Raw genomic sequence first — 12,888 nt, 5'->3', positions numbered from 1 at the left:
ATGGCACACTGCTGAGTGGCCTTTTTAAGTCCTGAACTGACCTGCTATAAAGTCATGGTAAACAAACAGCAAATACCAGATCCAGACATGCCAAGTAAAAGAGAAAACCTTTATTGCTGAGTGCTGAAAAAAGTTATTTTGATAATAATGTATAATATTATTTCTACAATGTCAAACTTGCATGGCACTCTACAGAAAAGTAGAAAAGAAGGCAGAGTTCTTTTATACAGGTCAGAATATCAGGTCTTAGAAGTTGCAATTCTAAAAGCAGATGCTGCTAATAACCAAAATTATTGGAGGCGTACATTCTGACAAGATCAGAGTACAAAAGAGGAAAATATAGGAAGGTGGTTTTGTTTAGTTCACAGATTTCTATGATATTGCTTTATGCAGGAAAAGAACAAAAATAATTGCTTATTTTCTTATTTCTAATTTATGTTAGAATTATGCTAGTTTTTGAAGCAGCAGCATTTCTAAAATTACACAAGATGAACAAATGAGCTGATTTTTAATCTTCAGCAAAATTTTAGATACTTCCATCACAACTGCTTTTTCCATGCTTTTTGTGAGGACTTACAGTAGAAACTCAGAGTTACGAACTGACCACGCAACCACACACATCATTTGGAACTAGAAATATACAATCAGACAGCAGCAGAGACCAAAAATAAAAAGAAGAAGAAGAAAGCAAATACAGTACACTACTGTGTTAAATGTAAACTACTAAAAAATACAGGGAAAGCAGCATTTTTCTTCTGCATAGTAAAGTTTCAAAGCTGTATTAAGTCAATGATCAGTTGTAGACTTCTGAAAGAACAACCATAACACTTTGTTCAGTTATGCACATTTCAGAGTTACAACCTTCATTCCCAGTGCGTTCGTAACGGAACTTAGGAGCATAAGCAGCGTTGTCAATAGAACCTACTATGCCTGCAGTGCCAAAAAAAAAAAAAAATGATGTACCTGGTTATTGTTTTTAGCAGCTGAGTTGATCTGAGCTGTACTTGAGGAGAGGGAATCAAAAAAGGCTTGGTCGGCTACTGAATTGCCACAAGGAAATCCACTTTCAGTTAGAATCTGAAAACAGACAAAGCTGTTTTAAGACATAACTTATTTCCTATAAGAATGACATATCATTTACATGCTGTTATTTCAACTGTTCTCAGGGTCACTAGAACTGCTGAAATTAAAGGATTTAAAAAATGAGTTGATACAATTCCATCTTTAACAGCAGACAATACAATCAGCTCCAAATTAACAATCCAGAGCATTGTGTACACTTCCTGCATTCAACAATACATCAAATTTGGGTATTAACAACAAGTATGACCCATTGTTCTATGGGGACTGGAAGAGGACAGGAAGTCTATTTTTGTATGGCCATGTAACAGGCAATGACCTGTTAGCTGCATCACCACATAATTTGTTGGGGGGAAAAGCCTATACCAGAATCAGATTTTTTTAAAAAATAAATCCTCATTCTTGTGCTTGTTCAATTATTCTGGAACAGGATATGCGTATTATTTTTGGTTCTCTTGTGAACCACCGGTGACAGTTTGTCAGTGAAATTAACAATTTACAGATTAGCAATCTCCACTACTTATAACTTCTCCTTTCTCTAAAGGAGATACAGTACACTAGACAGCACTGAAAAGTCAGCATTTTCCAGAAGTGACTATATCCACTCTCTATCCTTAGAATAGGCAGTAAGTATGATATGATCACTTGACTTTAAAAAATATATATGGTACGCAGACATGTGTTTACTCTGACCTTCTAAATCAGTGGTTCTTAACCTTTACTGCAGTCTGCACTCCTTTGGTTCTCAAAATATGTTCTCGCACCCCCTATCAAAAATCATTGACATAGGTCAGTTCTTTAAATCTAGATGTATTTTTGGTTTGTATATTACAGTAATCGTTAAAAAAAATGTATAATGTTAATAAATGCATAGGTTTGATGAAACAAAGTAGCTGTACTTATGTGCCTGTGCTTAATTTGTGTTTTGGACGATTTACCGTCTAAAAAATCTGGCATGTCTCGCACCCCTGAAAAGGCCATGTCGCATCCCCAGGGGGTGTGTGCACCCCAGGTTAAGAACCACTGTTCTAAACTATTAATACAAATGTGTTTTAGTGGAATTAAGTACTGCCATCTTTCATCAAGGCTTCAGTCTAGAGAATTAAATGAAGTTTTCCAATATTAAAAGAAACAAACAAATAAAAGCATGGAATTTGCTTTAGCTCTGCTTTACCAAGTTTTTCTGTATTGTAATATTGTGGTCTCTTACTTCAACATAATCTGTTGGAACAAGTCCCCTCTCTCCTTTGCTGTTTTTTCCTTCCAACCAACCTCCACCTATGTCCTAAAGAAATAAAAATAAGCATTATACAAATATTTTCTCTAGATTAAAGCATACTTCAGCATCTATTATGGTTTTGTAATTGATACTTCAAAATATTATTTGAGAGAAAGGTGTGACTGAGAACTTGGGCAAATTGATTTAAACCTTTCAGAGCATCAATTTTCTCATTATAAGAGGAGGATAATATTGACCAGGCCTCCCTCACATAACTGTTGTGAATTTTAACTGTTTTCAAAATCGTAGGAAATTATTAAAAAGCTAAGTTAACATAACATTAGCTTGCAAAGTCAAAAGAACTTGAAAAATTAACGTTGCGCACACAACCTTAATTCATCCCCTTTGTGTGCATGCATGATGATAAAAGACTTGAATTACATGATCACATACTGTTTGTACAGTACCCCTGCCTCATTCAACACACAGGACAGACAATGCTCAGGGAATGAACCAGAGTTGCATAGTCAACGAGGCTGTTTATAGGATCCCCACCTCATTTGCTGCAGAAGTTGGAAATGAATGGAGGTAGGGAACTGCAGGAAGAGTAAGGACTGTCTCATGCATTATGGCAGGTGAATGCCACACCAAAGAACTCAGAGAATAGTCCCTCCCATCCTTTTTCTTGTCTGTCTAGTTTGTAAGCTCTTGGAGCCAGAAACTGCTTCTTGCAAAGTGATGTACAGAGCATAAGACAAGGGGGGGAGGGGCTCTAGACCTCACTGGAGCCACTAGACACTACCATAATATGTATACTAAAGAACAAGATATTTGAGGCTTTGCAGCCTTCATAAATGAAGTTGACTAGGGTTGATATCAGGACAACATGACCAGGAATAAACTGGGCCCTTAGAAATCGAAATGTCTCTCAATCATAATGAGCTGATTCATACATGGTAAATTAGGCCTGTGTATGATAAAGAATCTCTGTTGACCTTCAAATTTATGAATCTCAACTGTTTAAATATATATTCATTTTCAGTATATTAAGTGAGAAAACCAAAACCAAATAAAGTTTATAGAAAGATAAATGGAGATTTATATTGATGACAAATCTTCAATTACATCTTACTGAGGGGAGATTTATACACAAACAAAGGCGCAGTTAACACTCACTGAAACAATTTTTGAAGGTTTTTGTTTGAATGATCTGCTAATATTTACACACAGATTGCCTGATCAATGTGAACCAAGCTAAGCCACTGAATAAGCAGTTTCCTGAAGTTCTCAAACGTCTAGCACTACCTTTTGAAAACACTTCTGTTGATGCTCTCTAGCACCCTGTTCTTCACCAGGGCCCTAGCTCTGCGAAGCATTTAAGCAAGTGCTTGAAATTAAGTACATGCTAGTTCCAACGACTTCAATAGGAATTATAATTTGCTGAAGTGCTTTGATGAACCAGGACCCAAAACTAAAGGCCACCTTTGACTGGTGCACAAGACAGATGCTTGGACATTAAGGGTATGTCTACATTGCAATGTAAGCCTTGGGTTAGTGGGATTCAAGTCAACTGACCGGTGTTAGGAAATCCTGGGCTTAAGCATCTACATAGTATTTTAAACCTACATAAAGGCTTTTCCAACCCATGCTCAAACCTAGAGCTCAGGTATCCGCACTGCAATGTGTAGACCTGAGTCAAAGTAACCATATCCCAAAGTCCCTATTTGCTCACCCCCCCACATGTGGCTGCTCTAGCCCTAGGACCATGGTGCACTGTGGGAAAACTGTACTGCCTATTCTGCACATTATCATCAGGATGAAGCTTGCTTTATAGAAGTCTTGATCAGTTTACTCTCCATTGCAAACCGAGGGGGCTCTCTGATAGCATGCCTGCAGCTCAGTGATTAGAAGAGAATGCGTTAACAGACCCGAGCTGCTGCTTTTGCAAAGAGGGGAGTGGCTTCCATTTTTAACAGACTGAACTGCAGATTGTTGGGGGGGAGAGAGAGAGAGAGAGGACTAAGGAAGTTGGCTCATGGAACTGTGGGACACTTCAGGCTGACTCCCAGGACCCAAGTCAAGCAGGACTGCATCTACACTGCAAAGCGATAGGGCTCGCACTCTGGATCCCAGCTTACATAGAGCTCAGACTCCCTAGAAGCCTGGACCCAAGTTCAAGCCCTGGGTTAGCACAATTAAAGTGTAGACATAATGGGGGTTAGGCTTGAGCCCAGACCCAAGCACAGGCTTACACTGCAGTGCAGAGATACTCTAATTGAAATTTGGCATCCGTAAAAAGTAATGAAAACATCTCTATCAAGTTTTATAGAAAACCTTTTCTTTTGTAATAAGTTAAAGTGTTCGTACAGAAGCAAAATCTATTTCTACTGAGCTTCAGCAACCCATTATAGAGCTTTACTATGAGACTATGGACTAACAACAATGGACTAACAGCAAAAAATAGTCTTTTAGTAGCTGAGTAAAATATAAAAAAAACAAAAATACATATAGCATAAATATTAAAGTGTGAATTAAAAAATAATATATGTTTGCAAGTGTTACCAGTAATTCTGGTAGAAAAGATTTTAAAAATTTCCTAAAATCTGATTGATATTTAGTTAGGGAAGTCAAAATTGTTGATTCTGCAAAGACTTAAGCTTGTAGAGAACCTCATAAACACTTGAATAATCCCATTTAAATTAATGAAACTACTCAGATGGCACAAAGTTTTGCATAAAGCTTAAGCTTTTTACAAGATCAGAGCTTTAATATTTCTCTCCCATTCCATGAACACTACCCTAACAATAAAAGGATCAATTAGAAACAGAAGTTTTGCTGCGTTAAAGCCTCTGTATAAACTGGCGTCTTTGCATCTGGACAATATTTAGATTTGAATGTGAAAAATGTTTTAAGCTGAAATTCATCAGTATTTTAGAATGACCGCTGAAATACAAACAATCAGTGCAAAAACAGAGATACTACATAAAAATGCTGAATGACTACTTCAACCCAAAGAAAAGACAATAAATTCAGGTTTAATGGTATCACTATCATTCGCATGGTTCTTGTGACATGGCACTAAAGTACAGATGGTACGAGAGGACAATACTGATCAGAGACCACTAACATGCCTAGGTACAGAGGAGTAAAGTCAAGCCTAATTGTCCTCTGAGCTTGCTTTTATTAATTTAAATTTACCATTACTGGAATAGTCTTTTGCATTTAATTTATTTGCCTTTACCCTAGAGGGAAGAAGGGAAAGTGTGCAAGAGCTTTCCCATTAGATGCCACTCAACCTTTCTTTTCAGCACAAACCCCTAGAAGCAGGTCAGTGCATTGTAGCCTGGTTTCCATGTGATTTCTCTTACCGGATTGGTAATTATGATGATCTCCCCTTCGTTAACTGTCAGCTCATTGTTTCCAGGTTCAGCAGCAAAGTCATACATCACCCGAGCCTATGGGCAGAAAGAATCTATCAGTGACAATATTCTACATTTAAATATTCAGCATTCACATTAGAAAATATCAGCAGAACTTCATGATTCATAACCATTAAGAGAAATGGTTGAGTGGGAGGAATGATGGGTGTGGGACAAGCAACGCAAATGACGTATCACACAAATCTTAATACAATGTGCATTTGAACTTGAAAATGTCAATGCCAAAATCTGCTTCCAGATTTAAAATGCATCCAAAAACAAAGCCACCCCCACAAATCAGGATCTGTGATATATAGCTCTCTGAAGAAGGCAAACAGCAATTATCTGATTCTACAGCTAAAGGATTACATCTTAGCAAGCAGCCAAATAAACCACTGTCCGCAGCATGCAGGACCTATTGGTAGAACTTAAGTGAGAGCTTTAGGCCATGGCTACTCTGGAAAGTTGCAGCGCTGGTGATGGGGTTACAGCGCTGCAACTCAGTCTGTGTCCACACTTGCAAAGCACAGCCAGCGCTGCAACTCCCTGGTTGCAGCGCTGGCTGTACACCTGGTCTGCCTCGGGTGTAGCGATTCCAGCGCTGGTGATGCAGTGCTGGTCATCAAGTGTGGACACCAACAGCGCTTTTATTGGCCTCCAGGGTATAAGGAGGTATCCCAGCATACCTTTTCAGCCACTCTGCTCATTGTTTCACACTCCACTGCCCTGGGCTCAGGTGACCCGCCCTTTAAATGCCCTGGGGAATTTTAAAAATCCCCTTCCTGTTTGCTCAGCCAGGTGTGGAGTGCAATCAATCAATCAATCAATCAGTGACCATGCCTCCACGCCCCAAACAAGCCCCAGCATGGAACACTTCCGAGCTGCAGGACCTCATCAGTGTTTGGGGTGAGGAAGCTATGCAATCACAGCTGCGCTCCAGCCGAAGAAATTATGATACCTATGGGCAGATATCAAAGTCCTTGCTGCTAAGGGGCCATGAACGGGACGCGTTGCAGTGCAGGGTAATAGTAAAGGAGCTGCACAGTGCCTATTGCAAAGCCCGTGAGGGAAATTGCCACTCAGGAGCTGCCCCCACGACCTGCCGTTTTTACAAGGAGCTGGATGCCATACTTGGGTGTGACCCCACTGCCAATCCGAGGAGCACGATGGAGAGTTCAGAGCAGGGAGAAGTGGGGGAGGGTGTAGAGGAAGCCGAGAGTGAGGCTGCTGGGGTGGAGGGAGACACCCCGGAGTCCCAGGAGGCATGCAGCCAGGAGCTCTTCTCAAGCCAGGAGGAGGCTAGCCAGTGGCAGCAGCTGGAACTTGTTGGTGAAGAGGAAGCAGAGAAGCGTGTTCCCGGTAAGCAGATTTTATTTTTAGGATGGAAATGTTTTGGGAGAAGAGGGTGGGGGTTATGGCTGCCTTCATGCATGCCTAAATGTGGAATAGCCCATTGATTTGCTCTATCACTTCTCTGTAATCGGCCTCGGTAATCTCTTGAAAAGTTTCAGCCAGAGTGTGGGCAATGTGCTTGCGCAAGTTTATAGGGAGAGCCACCGTGGTCCTTTTCCCGGTCAGGCTAACTCGTCCGCGCCACTGTGCCGCGAGGGGTGGGGGGACCATTGCTGCACACAGGCAAGCTGCATAGGGACCAGGGCGGAATCCACATTGCTGTAGAAGACCCTGCCTCTCTTGCCAGGTAACACGCAGCAGTGATATATCTGGCAGTAGAAAATCCTGTTGAGAATGTAGGGATAGTGTTCAGTGCAGATCCCTGCTCTCTGCTTTCCCCAGTGCAGGTCCCCAGGTCCCTGCTCTCTGCTTTCCCCAGTGCAGGTCCCTGCTCTCTGCTTTCCCCAGTGCACAGAAACCCCAATGAGCCCTCAGGCAGTTCCCCTTCCCCGGTGAAGTCACGGCAGAAACACTCACCCCATTGCTCGCCATGCCTTCGCTGCCGTGGTCTCTCTGTGCTATGTTAGGTATGTGGGAATGATGCTACAAAAAGTCTACAAACTCCTTCACTGTGTGATAATAAACAATGTAGCCTCTGTGTATTAAATGTTTCTATTTATGTTTTTTTAAGTGACCTTGAATAATCCAGCACTATCACCGCCTGCCCGACGGTTACAGAACTTGAGGAAAAATCCTCGAAAATCAAAAGAAGATTTGATCAAAGCAGTTATGAATCAGTACGCCAGAGAGAGTAAGAAGATGCAGGACTTGAGAGAGAAAATGCATGAGTGGAGGCAAACACAAAGCAGGAGAAAGGAACTGGCTACCAAGAAAAGCACGAAGCAGCTGATAAGCCTCTTGGCTCGCCAAACTGACTGTATGCAGTCTCTCGTAGCCATGCAGGCAGATCTGTACCGTGGTAACCCCCACCCCTCCCAAAGCTCTCTCTCTTGTTCCCCAGTATTTGCACAAAACACCTTTCTCCAGCAGCCTGTTTCTTACCACCCCCAGCTGCCCCCAACACCTGTACATTCACCTACCAGCCTGAGAACTACAAACCCTTACCCTATGCACTCAACCCCATCACAATGCAGCATATTAATCCTGAAGTGCAGCAGGCATTGAACAGCAATCCAAGCAGGACATATTCAAACCTCTGAATGTACAGTCCACCACCCTACCCCCTGCCCTTTTATGTACTGTATTTTGAATAAAATGATTTCTTGGCTTATAAAACATTTTTTATTATTGAAGAAAGTGATAAATACTGTACCCCAAGGGAAAAACGGGCACAGCAAAGGCACCAAACATTACTGTTGGCTTTCAGCCTCAAATTGCTCCCTTAAGGCATCCCTAATCCTGGAAGCCCTTTGCTGGGCCTCTCTAGTAGCCCTGCTCTCTGGCTGTGCAAATTCAGCCTCTAGGCGTCAAACCTCGCAGGCCCATTCCTCACTGAATTTTTCACCCTTCCCTTCACAAATATTATGGAGGGTACAGCACGCAGATATAACAGCGGAGATGCTGCTTTCCCCCAAATCTAGCTTCCCGTAGAGACACCTCCAGCGTGCCTTTAAACGGCCAAAAGCACACTCCACAGTCATTCTGCACCTGCTCAGCCTGTAGTTGAACCGGTCCTTGCTCCTGTCAAGCTTCCCTGTATACGGTTTCATGAGCCATGGCATTAAGGGGTAAGCGGGGTCTCCAAGGATCACAGTAGGCATTTCGACGTCCCCTACTGTGATCTTGCGGTCTGGGAAAAAAGTCCCAGCCATCAGCTTCCTGAACAGGGCACTGTTCCGAAAGATGCGTGCATCATGCACCTTTCCAGGCCATCCTGAGTAAATGTCAGTGAAACGCCCATGGTGATCCACAAGCGCTTGGAGAACCACAGAGAAATACCCCTTGCGATTTATGTACTCCGATGCCAGGTGGGGTGGTGCCAGAATAGGAATATGCGTCCCATCTATTGCCCCTCCACAGTTAGGGAAACCCATTTGTGCAAAGCCATCCACAATGTCCTGCACGTTCCCCAGAGTCACAGTTCTTCTTAGCAGGGTGCGATTAATGGCCGTGCAAACTTGCATCAACACTATTCCAACGGTCGACTTTCCCACTCCAAACTGGTTCGCCACCGATCAGTAGCTGTCTGGAGTTGCCAGCTTCCAGACTGCAATAGCCACCCGCTTCTCCACTGGCAGGGCAGCTCTCAATCTCGTGTCCCTGCGCTGCAGGGTAGGGGCGAGCTCAGCACACAGTCCCATGAAAGTGGCTTTTCTCATCCGAAAGTTCTGCAGCCACTGCTCGTCATCCCAGGCTTGCAGGACGATGTGATCCCACCACTCAGTGCTTGTTTCCCGAGCCCAAAGGCGGCATTCCACGGTGCTGAGCATGTCCGTTACTGCCACAAGCAATTTAGTGTCTTGCGCGTCAGGCGAATCAATATCCTCGTCTGACTCCTCACTGTCACTTTGCAGCTGAAGGAATAGCTCCACTGCCATGCGTGATGTGCTGGCAACATTCATCAGCAAGGTCCTCAGCAGCTCGGGCTCCATTTGTAACAGAAATCGCGCTGCAGACTCACAATGCCGCAAAATTGCTTGGAATGTGTAGAAAAGCACGACGGAGCGTTGGAACAGGAAGCAGAAAGACCCGCACCCTTCCGTCCCCTTCCCACAAGCCACAGCGCCAAAATGGGATGAGGTGCTCTGTGGGATAGCTGCCCACAATGCACCACTCCCAATAGCGCTGCAAATGCTGCAAATGTGGCCACACTGCAGCACTGGCCCTACACAGCTGTACGAACACAGCTGTAACTCCCAGCGCTGCACAAATGTAAGTGTAAGCATACCCCTACTCTGATTTTAGCAGGTCTTCTTTCACTGCTAGAGGCAGAAGAAAATCAGTTCCCTAATGTGCTATTCTGTAGGAAACACTTCTACTCTGACTCATGCAGGAGGACTGTTTTATGAAGTGGGCATTTCAAAAAGAGAATACAAAAAAGACATACTCATCTGAAGTTCTTAAACTTTCAGGTAACCACAGCTATACATAAGATCAACATTAAACTAGATAATCTTACAATTCATTTATTGTGATTGTTCCTCTTGTAAATTAGAGGAAATAAATACCGAACAATACTAGTTTTAACTAAACTAGAATACACATCCCCAAAGTATGTAGTCAGTGCTGACTCATTGGCCTTTGCCTAACTGTAGTTCAACTTGGTTTTTTACAAATTAACCTAAGGGTATGGCTATACCTGCAGATGTACAGCGCTGAGTGTTAAACCCGCCTTCGTACAACTGAGCAGGGAAAACACTGCAATCTGTCCACACTGACAGCTGACAGTGCACTGTCATGGCCACATTTGCAGTTGCATTGGGAGCAGTACACTATGGGCAGCTATCCCAGCATTCAAGCGGCTGCAATGTGCTTATCAAATGGGGGTGGGGTGGAGTCTGACAGGGAGCGTGGCGGGAGAGAGAGTGGGTTTTTGGAGTGCTGAGAGTGTGTCAGCATTCTGTTTTGTAAGTTCAGAACAACCTTCCTCCCTCGCCTCTCTCTTTCATTCACTGAAAGGAAACAGCAGCTGTTTCTTTTTTTCTCATAAGATCGCCAGAACGGACCCCAACACCCTCCCCCCGCCACTGCCTCTCTCTTTAAGCAAACATTAGCTGTAGGCACTCCAAACGGAGCCCCCCTGCCTGCCTCTCACTCAGTTTTGGGCTTGGTCTGGAACTCAGGATCTAAGATCCCATAAGGGGGGAGGGCTTTTAGAAATCACATCCCTATCAAGCACATTACCCCACCATGTAGACAAACCCTAAGGCTGCATAATGTGACTCCAAACAGAAAGCAGAGGAAGGGAGAGAGAGCACCAGCACAGAATACTGGTGTAACACATTGCTCTGTGGTGATTATGTAGGCATGCTAGCATCCCCATAGATTTTGCTCTCATTTCCAACCTCAATTTGAAGATTCATTTTAGCTCTAAAGTTTCTCATGGTTAGTGTCAGTACAGAGAGAAATTTTTCTGTAAAGCCTAAAATAAAATATAAGCTAATGTTTTAAGTAGTTACGCTTAAAAAGAAGCAAAAAATGGGAAAACAAAAAACCATGCAAATTTGAACATAATGCCATATCTACATTACATGAACATTACATCAAGCTATTAAATACTCTCTTCTCCTTTAATCAAGTACACCATTCTTAAGAAATCATGCCTTCTGGGCAAATTTGATACTTACTACACGCTACAGGAAAATTTTTCCCTATGAATGGAGACTTTCAGCACATCCAGATCATCATATGTTGTGGAAGGCTAACTTAGATACAAGTGATGCAATGTATAGCCATGAATGCAACTGTTAGTACAGATGTATAGAAGGAAAAAAGATGTGCTGTGTAGTTTTGGATTTGTGATGTACCCTGCATTCACTCCCTGTTTGATCCTGGCCAGCTTGGGCGTAGTGTTGCTGTATGCCAAATAAAAGGTAACCAAGTGATGAATTACGGAGTCAAACTGCGTTTTTGGTAACTGAGTGGAAGTGGGTCTCAGGGATGCCCAACAAAAAAGTGTAACAATTCAACTGTTACAGGAACTTCTAGGCACTCAAACCTTTATTGGATTCAGAGAAGGGCTGACCATACTATAAAATTAAGTGATTCCTGAATTAGTCCCCTTTAATCCAGTAAAATTTAACCATAAGCCGTATATTTATCATATGCAGTATGTAGTTAACTAATAAACAATTTCTATTAGTGTTGTGTATGAAGTAACCCATTCCTTTGGGGGAGGGAGGAGAACGGTGGAGAAGAATAAAATAAGTTAGAAATCAGCGCTTAGTAGGTTAAACCCAAAATTGTTGAGATTAGCTAGAATGAATATCTAGCAGGTCATCAAGTCTATGCAGGATTGCTCCCTAGTGTACATTTTTTAGCCTAGTGATTTTTAAGCTAGTTTTAAATTTCAAGTGATGGAGCTTCTGTGACTTTCTTTAGGAGACTAAACCATCCTGATATTCATACTGAAAAAAACAAAAAAAACTTTCCTTAATTTTACCCACTGTTCCTAGTTATCACCCCCTGTACTATCCTAAGTGTCTCTCCCTCATTGACATTTACGTTGTTCACTTATCTGTAAACTGTTATGATAGCCCGTAGCTGTCACTTGGACGCAGAGACAAGATGAGTGAGGCAGTATCTGTCCCTGGACCAGCTTCTGTTGGTGAGAGAAAGAGGCTTCCAAGCTTACACAGAGCTGTTCTTCAGGTCTGGGAAACATACTCAGAAGGTATGTCTACACTGCAATTAAAACCCACGGCTGATGCATACCACTGAATCGGGCTCACAAGGCTTCAGCTGGAGCCCAGGCTCTAGGACCCCTGAGAGGGTCCCAGAGCTCAGGCTGCAGCCCAAGTACCTACATCACAATTAAAACAGCCCGTTAGCTGACTTGGGCTTGCAGGGGGTCAGGCTGACATGGGCCAGCCACAGGCTTTTAAATGCAGCATAGACTTACCCCAACTGTCACAGCTAAATGCAAGGCGCAACAGATTGTTTAGCATAAGTAGTTAACACACCTTTCAACTGACCGTTCTATTCTTTGAGGCCATGTCTATGCTATGGGCATTACAGTGGCCTCAGAACAAGTGATGAGGAGTATATCCCACTACAAGAAATACAGCTTAAAATACCTTGTAGGCAATTGTGACAGAT

At 42.8% G+C, this 12,888-nt stretch overlaps 1 protein-coding gene across 1 annotated transcript in view; it reads right to left on the bottom strand.

Annotated features, from left to right (window-relative positions):
- The window catches only part of SNX9 (sorting nexin 9), a 98,741-nt gene that overhangs the window by 58,714 nt on the left and 27,139 nt on the right, over positions 1-12,888 (bottom strand). The window contains 3 exon segments of the mRNA XM_030556650.1: positions 964-1,077; positions 2,291-2,365; positions 5,668-5,754. Coding sequence (XP_030412510.1) covers positions 964-1,077; positions 2,291-2,365; positions 5,668-5,754 — 276 coding nt within the window.

Source organism: Gopherus evgoodei, chromosome 3 (genome assembly GCF_007399415.2).
Source record: "Gopherus evgoodei ecotype Sinaloan lineage chromosome 3, rGopEvg1_v1.p, whole genome shotgun sequence".
In the NCBI taxonomy this organism is placed as follows: Eukaryota; Metazoa; Chordata; order Testudines; family Testudinidae; genus Gopherus; species Gopherus evgoodei.
The sequence above is the reverse complement of the archived record's forward strand: the minus strand, read 5'-3'. Positions and strand labels throughout refer to the sequence as shown.